At 52.5% G+C, this 14,431-nt stretch overlaps 1 protein-coding gene across 1 annotated transcript; it reads left to right on the forward strand.

Annotated features, from left to right (window-relative positions):
* PI16 (peptidase inhibitor 16) lies at positions 1,394-13,947 on the forward strand. The gene is given in 8 exon segments (NM_001243527.1): positions 1,394-1,577; positions 6,741-6,815; positions 6,818-6,961; positions 8,868-8,977; positions 9,253-9,341; positions 10,191-10,862; positions 11,060-11,199; positions 13,521-13,947. Coding segments are annotated over 7 exon segments (1,383 nt in total). The 5' UTR covers positions 1,394-1,406; the 3' UTR covers positions 11,182-11,199; positions 13,521-13,947.

Here is a 14,431-nt window from a genome sequence, read left to right on the forward strand (position 1 = left end):
GAGAAGCTCCATAAATCTTTGTTGAATAAGTGATTAAATGCTGCCCATTGCGTGCTATCTTAGCCTTTTTTTTTTTTTTTTTTCTTTTTTGGCCGCCCCATGGCATATGGAGTTCCAGGGCCAGGGATCAGGTCCTAGCCACAATCGAGACCTAAGTTGCAACTGTGGCAACACTGGATCCTCAACCCACTGTGCTGCACTGCCGGGGATCAAACCTGTGTCCCAGCACTCCCAAGACGCTGCCGATCCCATAGCACCACAGTGGGAACTACTATTTTAACCATTTCTTTGTGCATAGTTCAGTGGCACATGGTTTTACAATGTTGTACAGTCACACTGTTGTGTGGCCATCACCACCACCCATGTCCTGAACTATCTAGGTCCCCATTCACTGAGAGGTCAGGCTTCAAGGATCCCAGCTGAATCAAGGGTACTGGTTCCAGCTTCCTGCCTCATGAAGACCCAGACCTTGGTCCCTGCCCCCTGCATGGCCATCACAATGCAAGTGCTTGGCCTCCGGCTCATTTCCCTTCCAAAACCATCCCCATTAGTCACTCACCTCTCTGCTGTTCTGTTGTCTCTTGATTCCAGAAACAGACACATTCTATTTTCTACATATGCAGAACAGTGGGGTCTCAGCACCCCACTTCTAAATGAGCACCTCAAACATACGCATTCACAGAGGGCACATGGAAGCCATATTACCCACAGTGAAAAGCCTGATTCCAAGGCTGGGTGGTTGCTGTCTACTGTTACTGAGGGCCTACTATGTGCCAGATACTATACTGGGTACTTTTTCTACATTCGATCTCATTTAGTCCTCTTCCAGCCCTGTGAGGTAGGTACTGTCACGATCACTGATTTAGCTGAGAAAACTGCCAAAAACACAGCTAGACAAGGAACAGAAACAGGTTTCAGGCTCCAGGTGGCCCAACCTTTACCAAATACATCTTATCATCCTCCATCCTGCCACTCCGCCCGTAGCTCCCTCATCTTGCCCAGTCCTCCGTTGATGAGGTCCATGTGGCTTCCTTCTTGCTATCTGTCCTCAGCACCCAGTGGGTGTGATGAGGGGTGCAAGCACTCTTTGCAGAGGTCACTGTGATTCCCCGGAGGACCTGTCCGCAGCTCGGGGGGACTGCAGAACTCACACAGCCCTTGGCCAGAGCCCCTGTTACCGAGAGAGGAAGGTTTGGCCGAGGACTCTGAGGGGGGATAATGCTGGGAGTGGACTCCACTCTGGTTGGGACCCAAGCACCCAGCCCTCCCCGAGACATTGTGTAGCCGGGCCAGGCCTCCAGACACAGCCCCTCCGCCTGCCCCGGCCAGGGTGGTGCTTCTGTGGGAAGGACTTTAAATCCAGCTGCCAGACTCCTGAACGGGAGAGCCAGAGAGGACTGGCCACCATGCTCGGCTCCCGCAGCCTCCAGGCGCTTCTGCTGCCGCCACTGCTTCTGCTGGCGGCTGCCACTGGCCCTGCCGGAGCCCTCAGTGACAATGAGAAACATGTGATGGTGGAGCTGCACAACTTCTACCGAGCCCAGGTCACCCCGCCGGCCGCCAACATGCTGCAAATGGTGAGTGTGCCCAGGGTGGGGGTGGTGAGGGGCAGTTACGACCTCACTGCCACTCGCCCCCGAGTGGAAGCTACCTCAGGGTCATCTCTCCTGCAGCAACAGGGTCCCTGGTGTTGTGTAGTTCACAGGCCTCCCTAAACAGCCTCATTAGACAGATGAGGAAACTGAGGCTCCGAGGGACTTGCTGGTCCCTCAGGGGTGTGCCTGTCACACAGCTCGTGGAGCCAGGCCTGGAAGCCTTGTTTTCTGGCACTTCTGAAAATGCCTGTGCCCCTGTGAGAGAGAACACAGGAAGTTCCTATTATCTTGATGGAAACCATCTTGCAAATGCCTTCCAAGGAAGAGAAGGAAAAACAGGGCAGAAGAAGGGGTCCAAGCACCCATGGCAGGAGGGACAGACAGAGGAGGTAGGGTGAGAACAGGAACCAGAAGCAGAGAGCGCTCCGGATCCCACAGGCCAAATTCTGTCTGGGCCACCACAAGCCCCCTGCTTTGGGGTGAGTCCCTTCACCTAGGAAGGACCCTCAGTTTTCTCATCTATGAAATGGCATCAAAATTAGGGCTACATACATATCAACATGGACCCCGGAGTTCCTGCCATGATGCAGTGGGCTAAGAATTCAACTACAGTGGCCCAGGTCAACTGTGGAAGCTCAGGTTCGATCCCTGGTCTGGTGCAGTGGGTTAACAGATCCAGTGTTGCCTGCAGCTATGGCACAGATTCAATCCTTGTCCCAGGAATGACCATATGCCATGGGGTGAGGCCATAAAAAAGAAAACCACACATACACACACAAAAAAAAACATGGACTGAATCTCACAGATATAATGTTGAGTAGGGGAAAAACGAAATCCCTATCTATCTATCAAAGGGTATATTTACATGAGGTTTGAAAACATGCAAAATACTATTGCATATACTGGCGGAAGGCACATGGAGATGGACCTACCTACAGACGACAGAAGCCAGACCCGGGCTAGTGGTTACCTGTCAGAGGTGGGAGTTATTTGATGGAAGGGTTGGGGCAGGAAGTTTATGCTCAGTATTAAAAGAGATAAAGTGAGAAATTCACCCCCTGCCTGCTTTCCCTGGGGGCTAGACTGGCCCATCCCCTCCAATCACCCTGAGGTGATGGGCAGTGTCCAGGGACCCTCCAGCTGTTGCCCAAGAGCAGGATCGTACCCAGGGGACACAGCAGCTGGTCTGGGGGATCCAAGACCAGTGCTCTAACAGCCCTGTCCAATCTGGTGAAGTGGCCCTGGGTGGACCCTTTACCTTCAAAGCCCTCCATTTCCTGATCACATGGCGCTGGGTGATCCCTGCCCTGAGGGTCAGACAGGATGGTGTGTGAGAAAGACATGGGAAGGGCTCCAGAGACGCACACAGCACTGCCCACGCCCAGCCCTTTCAGCCTTGGCAACCAGGAACTGTACACACCAAACTAGAATCCTCCGATGCTGGTACCAGCTCTGCCAACAGTTCCCCGATTGAGGCCTGGACCACGCTGCTGGGCCTGTTTCCCCATCTCTAGGTCCCTGATGCCCTCTGATCTTGCTGGCTGAGGCTGGGGGCTGCAAGGTCTAGCAACTACTTTTCGGACAGAGGTGGACCTCAGGAGTGGGGCAACATTCTATGAAGCAGTTCCGATGTTGATGGGATATGCTGTTGCCTGGGAGAAAGTGATCTAAGGAGAGGAGATAAGGCTGGACTGGGACATCAGGATAAATTTGGGACAAGGCTTAGGCTCAACTTTAGCAATGGTAAAAAGTAGAGTCTCTCAAATCTTGACTTGGCCATTTATTAGCTGTGTGACCTCAGCCAAGTTACTTAACCTCTCTGTGGCCCAGCCATAAACTGGGAATGATAACACTAAAACAACTCTCTTGTAGGGTGGATGTAAGCATGAAATGAGTGACTGTGTGTAAAGAACTTAGAACAGTGCCTGGGGAGTTCCCGTTGTGGCTCCGAGAAAACAAACGACTAGCATGCATGCGGACACAGGTTCAATCCCTGTCCTTGCTCAGTGGGTCAAGGATCCAGTGTTGCTGTGAGCTGTGCATAGGCTGCAGATGTGGCTTGGATCCTGAGTTGCTGTGGCTGTGGTGCAGGCTGGCAGCTGTAGCCACAATTGGACCCCTAGCCTGGGAACTTCCATATGCCAAGAGTGCGGTTCTAAAAAGGGAAAACAAACAAACAAACAAAACAGAACAGTGCCTGGCACACAGTAAGTGATCAAAGAATGTTTGATAACAGAAGAGGGAATGGATCCAGGGTGAGGTAGATTTGGGGAGGGAGCCATTATCATGAACTATTCTCTCTCCCTCGGCCTCCACGTCTAATCATTACCACTTTTACTCCCAGAAGATTCACTTTTTGACTCCCACCTCCTTCTTTGCTCCACCATCTTTTTGACACAAACATGATTCAGTCTTTCATTTCTTTTCCCACGGACTTCTAGAACAGACACTACCCCTAGCCTCTGGGCTCCCCTACTGAAGTGAAGGATCCAACACACAAGCCTGGTCCTGTTGAAAATCCTTCCCTGGCTCCCACTGGCTCAGGATAAAGCTCCAGCTCCTGAGAAGCCCCTCTCTGTGTGTCTAGCCCTGCCTGCCTCTCCAGCCTCCTATCCTGCACACTCTCCTTCAATAACCTGAGCAGCTTGTATTTCCCCCACCAAAATGTTGTTCCCTACCTCCATGTCTTGTTTGTGTTTTGCCTTCTGTTCAGGATGCCTTTCCCCTTTCCGTGTGGCCAATGCCTCACTTTTTTTTTTTTTTTTTTTTTTTTTGCCACGGTGTGCAGTGGCTTAATGTGGGATCTCAGATCCAGACCAGGGATTAAACTCAAGCCACAGCGGTGAAAGCACTGAATCCTAACCACTGGACCACCAGGGAACTCCCAATGCCTCATCTTTTGTTGTTGTTGTCTTTTTAGGGCCACACCCGTGGCATATGTAGGTTCCCAGGCTAGGGGTCCAATCGGACCTATAGCCGCTGGCCTACACCACAGCCACAGCCACTCGGGATTCGAGCTGCATCTGTGACCTACACCACAGCTCACAGCAACACCAGATCCTTAACCCACTGAGTGAGGCCAGGATCGACCCTGTGTCCTCATGGATGCTAATCAGACTCACTTCCACTGAGCCACAACGGGAACTCCCCAATGCCTCATCTTTCGCACTTAGCTTAGTGCCTCCTTCTCCACCCTCAGGTTGGCCTCTTTGTGGCCGCTAAACTACCCCACACATGTCCGTCAGTTATGATGGCTCAATTAACAGTTTATGACAATGGGGACTTGCTGATGCCCCTGGGCTGCCTAGGGCCCAGGACTGTTGCATGAATGAATGAGTGGATGATGAATGGACTTGCTTTCCGATGGTGATCAAGAGGCCAGTATGGGTGGGTGCCGTGACTCCTGAAACTCCACAGGGGTCTCTGGATGACTGAGCAGCTTTAAGATCCACAGAAATGACTCTGGTGGGACTTCAGGCATCCAGTCGGGATGGAAATTACAACCGAGCTCTGTAAGAGAGGCTGCCTGAAGCAGGGCTATGTCTCAGTCATCAACAGGTGACCAATGTCTGTTGGGCACCTGCTCTGGGCCAGACACCCCGAAGGAGCCAACAGTCTGGTCTGGAGCCCCGAAGGTCATCCCAGATACCCTGAGCCTGGTTCCCCAGCACCCCACCCCTTTCCCATGCCCCAACCCCCACTACTATGAGTTTGAGAGAACTCAGGGCCTAGGGATGGGAAGGGATTCACCCGAAGTTAATGCAGTGGGGCTATTCCACCCCTGGCAGCTGCTCCTGAGAACCTCGTGTGGGTGGGGAGTGGGTGTGGCCACACAGCCCCCGCCTCTCAGGGTCACCCAAGCTCTTGGCTCTATGGGCTGTCTGGCTCCCACAGCTGGCTGGGCCCCCAGAGGGTGGAGCGAGAGTTGCTGCCAGGCCATCCATTTCCAGGAGAGGCCAAGGACAAAGTTTAATGGGATCCAGGCCTCCCTCCTCAATCCTTTGGTCAGATGCCTCGTTAATCCCTCTCCCACCCACATGGGGGCCTCCCAGCCAGGGACACAGAAGCTCAGAGGTCCCCTAACCTGAAATGTCCCCTCCCACATCTCACCTGAGGTCCCCCCTGTACAACACTGCCTTTGGGACCTGACTGCTCTTTGGGTTACCAAGGCTCTGAAAAATGGGCCTCTCACAATGGTTACACAGAGATACTTAATCTTCTTGGGGGAAAAGGTTGCCAGTTGACAAGAGAGCACTTGGGAGGAAAATCCGGAGCTGGTAAAGCCATGGACGCTGGACCATCCCAAGGGGGGAGTGGGCGCTTCAAGGGGAAGGCTGGCCCCTCAAGTCAGATTTCTGGTGGGTGGGTAGAGGGAGTGGAATAAACAATCCAGCCCTGGGACATGTCGCTGGGCATCCTGTGTTCTCAGAGCAGTCCAGGCAGCCCTGGCAGGGGCATCCGCTCCCGCCTTTCACATAGAAGGCTATTAGCATCAACAACCACATGGTCACAAACATCATCTCATTTATTCTTCCCAAAGCCCTAGAAGAGTATGAAAAGGTTAAGCAATCTAAAACCATACAGCTTGTCCAATTCCTGTCCTGGCTCAGCGGGTAAGAACCCGACTAGCATCCATGAAGATGTGGGTTCCATCCCTAGTCTCGCTCAGTGGGTTAAGCGTCCAGCATTGCCCCAAGCTGCAGTGTAGATGAGGATTCAGCTTGAATATGGTGTTGCTGTGGCTGTGGTGTAGGCCGGCAGCTACGGCTCTGGTTCAACCCCTAGCCTGGGAACTTCCATACACTGCAGGTGTGGCCCTAAAAAACAATAAAAAATAAAATAAAATAAAACCATAGGGCTGGTGAATGGTGCAAAGCTTGGCTAACCCCAAGGCCTGGGGCTGCACCCTCCCGCCTCCTCACAGAAGCCCACCAGCAGCAGAGCTGTAGTCTAGATCATGGCCAAGTATCACCTCGCAAGGAGGGGTTTGGTCTTCAGCCCTCCAGAGGCCTCTCAGCACACCCTCGACCTTCTTTTCTGATCCCCACAGAACTGGGGGCATCCTCACCTCCCTCTCCCAACCCCCCTCTCCCGCCTCCACTGGGCCCCAGGCGCCCTCACCTTCTTCCCCAACCTGCCCCGCAGAGGTGGGATGAGGAGCTGGCCGCCTTCGCCAAAGCCTACGCACAGCAGTGCGTGTGGGGCCACAACAAGGAGCGCGGCGGCGTGGCGAGAACCTGTTTGCCATCACGGATAAGGGCCTGGACGTGCCACTGGCCATGGAGGAGTGGTACCACGAGTGGGAGCACTACAACCTCAGCGCCGCCACCTGCGCCGCAGGCCAGATGTGCGGCCACTACACGCAGGTGCGAGGCTGGGTGGGTGGGACCCTGGGGCGATGGGCGGGGCTGCCTCCCCTTCAAAACACTGCAGTCCCTGAGGTCCCCTTTGATCCTTCAAGAAAGTCTTTCTTCCACAGCAATTTCTGTGTTGTCCGGGTCCCTAACAAAGTCCACTTCTCAGATTGCCTAAATTATTTTCACTTGAGTCTTTGAAAACCACAATCTTTTGAAAACCCAGGCAGTCTCTCTTGTCCTCCTGGTCCCAAAGGGACCTAAAATTAGGTGTGGCAGAGCCAGTTTCCTGGATGGTAAGACACTGTGCCCGGACCCCCGATCGAGCGCTAAGCAGGACCTGTCCTCTGGACTAGGTTACGCAGGGCTGTCTGCCCAGGCAGTAAATGTCCCCCGACTTCTGTCTCCTTTCGCTGTCCCTCTTTTGTCATTTCTCGGGGTGTCTACGGTGCTGTCCCTAATCTGCCAGGAGCTGATAAAGCAAATAGACAATTGCGTTCAATTTTTCTCTTGCCTTTAAAGACTACGTGTACAATAAGAGAGAGAGAAAACTGTCACCGAGGGAGGATTTTCAGGGAGCTTTCTGAGAGCATTTCCCACCTCTTGCAGTCATTCTTTGCTACGTCAGGGTATTTTGGAAGTTTGAGTTTGCAGATAAGGGAAGAAGGGCTTGGGGGGCAGGAGTAACATTAGCGTGACTGACTGTATTCTTTTTTTCTCCTCCCAATGCTTATCTGTCGTTCAAACAATAAGATGACAAATTTTTTTTAAAAAAAGAAAAGGGAAATGAACCAACCATCTTCCCACCCATAGCCACCAATTCCATTCTCCAGTGCTTTTTTCAGTGGTATTTTTAGTCCTAATCTTTAGAGAAGGAAATCCCAACATCACCCACCCAGATCAGGAAGTCATGACGCCCCAACCCTCCCTGCCCCCTTCCCTCTGGCCCCTCTCACAGGCCCTGTACATACAGCCTCCTTCAGGGATTACTGTCAGTGCCCAGCAGGAGCGGGGCTGCCCCACCTCCAGCCCCTGCTCTCTCAGGCTGAGTGCACTCTGGGGTCATTTCTGCCTGGGAGATGCTCAACTGTGGTACCCAGGGGACCCTCGGCAGAAAGACCCCAATCCTGAGTAGTTCTGCAAGTTAACAGCCAGATCTCACAGCAAAACAAAACAAAACAACTGGCCTCAGTTTGAGGGATTCCTGGGCAGACTAGGTCTTGAAAATAGCAAAGAGAGGCTATATCGGCTGGTCTCAGCCAATGGCAGTACGCAAAGGTTGTTTTGACTTTTTAAAAAGTTATATTTAAGGAAGTTCCCATTGTGGCTCAGAGGTAATGAGCCCGACTAGCATCCATGAGGACACAGGTTCAATCCCTGGCCTTGCTCAGTAGGTTAAGGATTCAGTGTTGCTGTGAGCTGTGGTATAGGTCACAGATATGGCTCGGATCAGGCATTGCTGAGGCTGTGGAGTAGGCCAGCAGCCGTAGCTCCGATTGGACCCATAGCCTGGGAACTTTCAGGTGCCATAGGTGCCCTAAAAAGAAAAAAAATTATATTTAAGACAGAACTCCTTCCACCAGCTAGGAGACCCACACTTAGAGATTCCAGAGCGGGTCCCTGTTTATTTGTGAACTGGGGGAAGTCCTGCTTCCCGAATGGCTCCTGCTGTTCCCTTCCTTGGGTGTTGCTTGTTGCCGGTGTCTAAGATCCTCCCATTTGAGATTCGTTCCTTTGGACATATCCCTTATTTTCTCCCCCAAACCCCCTGTTCAGAGTTTTGTCTTGAAGCTGTGTGTCCTCAAGGACTAGGACGGTACAGATAAGGCTCCTCCTCTCTTGTTCCAAGAAGGCTGAGGTATAGAGTCGCTGCTAGGAGCCATCCTGCCCTGGCTAAACTGGGTTTGCCCTCCTTCAGGTGGTCTGGGCCAAGACAGAGAGGATTGGCTGTGGTGCCCATTTATGTGAGAAGCTCCAGGGCATTGAGGAGGCCAACATCCATCTGCTGGTTTGCAATTACGAGCCCCCGTGAGTGCAGAGGGAGCCCTCGAGGAGGGGGTCGGCAGAGCCAAGGGGTGGGCTGAGGTGGACACCATCCAAGGAAGAGGAAGGGGGGCGGTGCCCTGCACCCTCAGGGGAGCTGCGAGGGCATCGATGGCAGTCGGCTCTCGCTGGCCCAGCAAGTCTGAGCGCAAGTAAGACCCAGGGGGCACTTGTGGACTAGGTGGTGTATGAGGGATCAGGATAGGGGTTGGTAGGGACCCCCTCCCCCCAGCATCTCCTCATCCTCCTCACTCCTTCAGGGGGAATATGAAGGGGCAGAGGCCCTACCAGGAGGGGACTCCATGCTCCCAATGTCCTTCGGGCTACCGCTGCGAGAACTCTCTGTGTGGTGAGTCCGGGGGGGCACCTGGGGAGGAAGGTGAGGGAGGGGACTGGATGGTCTAGAGGCAGCTCCAGATCAGTGGATGGCCCAGGGGAGGAACCCTCTGCGGCCCACCCAATCCAGGTTCCCAAGCCCACTTTGTCCTCGTTGTGCAGCCACTCTGGTGCTCTGGCATTCTGAGTGACCAGCAGAAGGTGGGGGGTCTGGAGCCTCCTGGCGGGGTAGGGGGGAGCAGATGGTTAGGGCCCAAGGTGGGTGGAACCTGTGAGTGAGCATGGTCGGAGGGACGCCAAAGGCCAGGCCCAAAACTCAGTGGGTATGTTAGGAACAGGAATCTAGCTGGCGAAGTCCCCTGATAAAGTGGAAGTGCCAGTGAGAGAGAGTAAGACTTGGACAAAGGAGGTGGGTGGAGGCAAAAATAATGTCATCCCAAGAAATTACATGTATCATCAGTGAGGGACATATTCACTGGAGAGGGTGTGTGCATGTGTGTTTTTGTGTCTTCTAGGACATTTGTTGCCTCACCTTTTTTTTTTTTTTTTTTTTTTTTTTTTTTTGTCTTTTTAGGGCTGCGCCCTCGGCATATAGAAATTCCCAAGCTAGGGTCAAATTGGCCACAGCCAGGAATGAGGGATCTGAGCCAAGTCTGTGACCTACACTACAGCTCACGGCAACGCCGGATCCTTAACCCACTGAGCGAGGCCAGGTATCAAACCTGCGTCCTCATGGATACTAGTCGGGCTGGTTACCGCTGAGCCACCATGGGAACTCCCTCGCTTCACCTTGACTGTGGTGGGGTGAGGGACACAGAGTCCTGCTTGCAGCACTAATGCCAGGCCTTATGTCTCTTGTCAGAACCCATCAGAGGCCCGGAAGAGTCTCAGCATTTGCCTTACTTGGTATATGAGGCCCCATCTTCCCTGACAACAGAAGCCTCAGGCTCTAGGGAAAAGGGCACCACTTCATCCCTAGCAATGGAAACTCCATCCTTGGTAAAAGAGGTCTCAGGATCCCTGGCAACAGAGGCTCTACCTGCTGTAGAAACCAAGGCCCCATCTTCCTTAGTAACAGAAGATTCCCCTTCCATGGCAACGGAGGCTCCACCTTCCCTAACAACCGAGGCCCCTTTCTTTTTGGCAACTCACAACCTGCTCTCCTTGGATGAGAGGTCAGCTACTTTCCCCAAATCGACCCAGGACCCCACCCCCAAGTCGGCAGACCAAGAGGCCAGCAGTACAAGAATGCCCTCGAGGAGCCCAGAGAGTTCTCTGCACCCCAAGACATCCTTTACAGGGACACAGGAGCCACTACACCCCTCCCAAGAGGGTGAGGCTGAGGCCGAGTCACCTGATTCCAGTGAGATCTTGGCCTCAGTTTTTCTAGCCCAGGACCAGGCAGGGGAGCCACAGGCTACCCTGGAGCACAAGGGGCACACCTCCTCCAAGCCCTTGTCCAACTCCCCCGCTGCCTCCGCTACTGCTAAGGCCACGGGCGGGCGTACCCTGGCCCTGCAGTCCTCCTTGCCAGGTAAGGCCCACGGCGTCCATCCTACCTTGCCTCCCGGCTCCAGCATAGACAGTACGGGCACGACGGGGCATGCGCCCTCCGAGTAGGAGCTTCCGCCCCGGCTGCTCAGCCCCCAGGTGCATGCCTGGTAGGATGGGTGGGAGGGAGGTCAGGGCGCACTGCCTCCAGGCTGAGGCAAAGCCTCTCCCTTCCTACAGGTGCAGAGGACCCTGAAAGGCCTGGCATCGAGTCAGGGTTGAACTCAAGCCCTAGGCACATCGGGGGCCTCTTCCTGGGACTGCTGCTACTGCCTGCCCTGGTGTTGGCTGGAATCTTCTGAAGGGGTCACCACTCAAAGGCAAGGCCTCATGCCTACTCTGGATTGTCTTTCTCCACTGAGACCAGTTTCCTGGAAGGTCCTCTCTGTGGCCCAGCAGCCCCCTTCACCCTAGCTTCTGGCCAATTGCCTTGTGCCCTCAGGAGGCCTCAACTGGGCCAACCTGTGGTCCTGGCCCAGGAGTCTCTGCCTTTGGAGAGATCCCCCCCTCGGCCAGCTGCAGATCCCTCTGAGCAGTGTTCCTGCGGCCTCACGTGCCCACACTCCAGTTGTCCTGGGGCCACAGTCCTGCTCTCCAGGGACAGAAGGTCTCGGGGCTTCCCAGGAACCCCTCGGCCCCTTCCACGCCCGTGGCCTCTTCCTCAAGTCATGGGAGTCTGGGGCTGTTCCCAGGAGGTTTCCTGCCTTCCCAGGTTGAAGAGGTCAGCTGTCCTCAACCCTCGGACAGGACCTTTCTTGGCCGAAGTCCCTCTGGAAGGGAAAGGCTGCAGGGCACGTGCCTCACTTACTCACCTTTAGGGCACGAAACCTCGCATGGCAAGTTCCGGTTTCTGCCCGCTGACTGAGCATGCGTTCCAGACCCCTCCGGCTCCTCCCACCTCAGTCCGGCGAGGGCGGGGAGGGGGCCAGGGGGTAGGGGGTGGACTTTAGCGAGGTCCCTGACTGCCTGGCCTCGGGGTGTCTGCGTGGGCAAGGTTAGGGGTTCTCCCTGAGTGTCCCCTCCCCCTACTTGCCTGCGGAGCTGGCTGCGGGTGCTGTGAGGGGCAGATGAAGGACAAGCCCCTTCTTGGTTCTACAGTGGGGCAGACAGGGCCCAAGGAAGGCCCCTGACTCTTGAATAAAAGCCTGTGTAAGAGTCTCCGCTTGCGAGGGGCTGGGTCCTGAGAGGCTCACCTGTTGCCCTACTGACCCTTCCTTCTCCTTCCTACCCACCCCTCCCCAAACACTCCCTTTGGTTCTTCGGGGGCACTCTCCTTCCCTCCTCTCTGCTACCCAAATCTTCAGGGAGCCAGCAGGAAGGGGAAAGGGCCAAGGGGAGGCCAAGGGCGCAGGGCTCCAGGAGTCACCAGTGGAGCCTAGTTGGGTCCCAGACCCAGAATCAAGGAGTGGACACAACCTCTCTACAGAAATGCTGGTGCCCAGGCCCACCCAGGACACAGGGTCAGAAATGTGCCCCAGGCATGGCTTTGCCAACCTTGGAGGCTTGGAGGGGTCCTGAGGAAGGGCTCTGGAGCACCCCAGACACTCCCCCAGGGGAAGCACAGGATTGTCCCAAAGTGCCAAGGGGCAGGAAAGCACGAGTGTGTGTGTAGGGTTATCAGTGGTAGGTAATGGGCAGCTTGGGACCCAGTGGGGGCTGGTAGGGAGGGGAGAGCAACTGTCTCCAGGCCAAAGCTGGCCTGTGAGCAAATTAAACTGGAGCATCTAAATCAGGCCAGGGCAGTGTGCAATGTGTACACACACACACAAACACACACACACATGATATACTGCATCTCTATTAATGTCTAACTCGCAAGACATAAAATTCACCCATTTAAAGTGTACCACTCAGGGAGGTGCCGTCGTGGCTCAGTGGAAATGAATCTGACTAGTATCCATGAGGACTTGGAGTCGATCCCTGGCCTCGCTCCGTGGGTTACAGATCTGGTGTTGCCGTGAGCTGTGGTGTAGGTTGAAGACTTGGCTCAGATTCTGAGTTGCTTTGGCTGTGGTGTAGGCCAGCAGCTGCAGCTTTGATTCAACCCCTAGCCTGGGAACTTCCATATGCCAAGGGTGCAGCCCTAAAAAGATAAAAAAAGTAAAATAAAGTGTATCACTCAATGGTTTTTATTAACAGTATATTAACAGGGTTGTGCAACCATCACAATTTTAGAACATTTTTATCACCCCCAAAAGAAACCCCATACCCATCAACAGTTACTACCCACTTTCCCTCCCTCCCCTTAGCCTCGACCCTAAGCAACCACTCATCTATTGTCTCTATGGATTTGTTTATTCCGATGTTTTTTATAAGTGGAATCATACAATAGGTGGCCTTTTGTGTCTGTTTTTTTTCACTTAGCGTATGTTCAAGGTCCATCCATGCTGTAACATGACATGTACTTTATCCTTTTTTACTACCAAATTATATTCCTTCATATGGAATATATTTTATTTATCCATTCATCGATTGGTGGACACGGGTTGTTTCCATATTTTGGCTATTATAAATAGTGCTGCTATAAACATTCACATATAGGTTTTTGTGTGGACATACACTTTCACTTGTGTACATGCTTAGGACTGTTATTATACGGTAACTCTGGATTATATGGTAACTCTATGTTTAACTTTTTCAGGAACCGCCAGACTACTTTTCCAGAGTGGCTGCACCATTTTACACCAGCAATGTACAAGAGTTTCAATTTCTCCACATTTCCAACACTTGTTATAACTTTTTTGATTATAGCCATCCTACTGTGTGTGAAGTAGTAACTCATTGTGGTTTTGATTTTCATTTTCCTGATGACTAATGATGTTGAGCATCCTTCCATGTATTTGGTGCCCATCTGTATATCTTCTTTGGAGAAACGTCTACTCAAGTCTTTCACCCTTCTTTTTGTCTGCGCCTGTGGCATGCAGAAGTTCCCGGGCCAGGGACTGAACCTGCACCACAACAGCAGCCCAAGCCCCTGCAGTGACAATGCTGGATCCTTAACCCGCTGCATCACAAGAGAACTCCTTTTGTCCATTTTTAAGTTGGGGTATTTGTCTTTTTATTGAGTTTAGGAAATTCTTTATGTATTCTAGATACTAGTCCCTTATCAGATATGTGGTTTGCAAACATTTTCTCACATTCTGTGGGTTATCTTTTTAATTTTTCTTGGTATCTTTTGAACCAAAAGTTTTTCATTTTGATGATGTCCAATTTTCCTATTTTTTTCTTTTGTTGCTTGTGTTTGTGTTATATCTAAGAAATCATTACCTAATCCAAGAAAATTTATGCCTACATTTTGAGTTTATTGTGTGAATTAAAATGTGAATGTTTATTTCTGGACTCTTAATCATATTCCATTGATGTATGTATTTATCTTGAAGCTAGTACTACACCACCCGGATTACTCTAGCTTTGTAGTAAGTTTTGAAATTGGGAAGTGCAAGTCCTCCAACTTTGTTCTTTTTCAAGATTGTTTAGCCTATTCTAGGTTCCCTAAATTTTCATAAGAATTTTAGGATCAGCCCGTCAAATTTCTGCAAAGGCAGCTGAAGT

Source organism: Sus scrofa, chromosome 7, assembly GCF_000003025.6.
Source record: "Sus scrofa isolate TJ Tabasco breed Duroc chromosome 7, Sscrofa11.1, whole genome shotgun sequence".
Classification (NCBI taxonomy): domain Eukaryota; kingdom Metazoa; phylum Chordata; class Mammalia; order Artiodactyla; family Suidae; genus Sus; species Sus scrofa.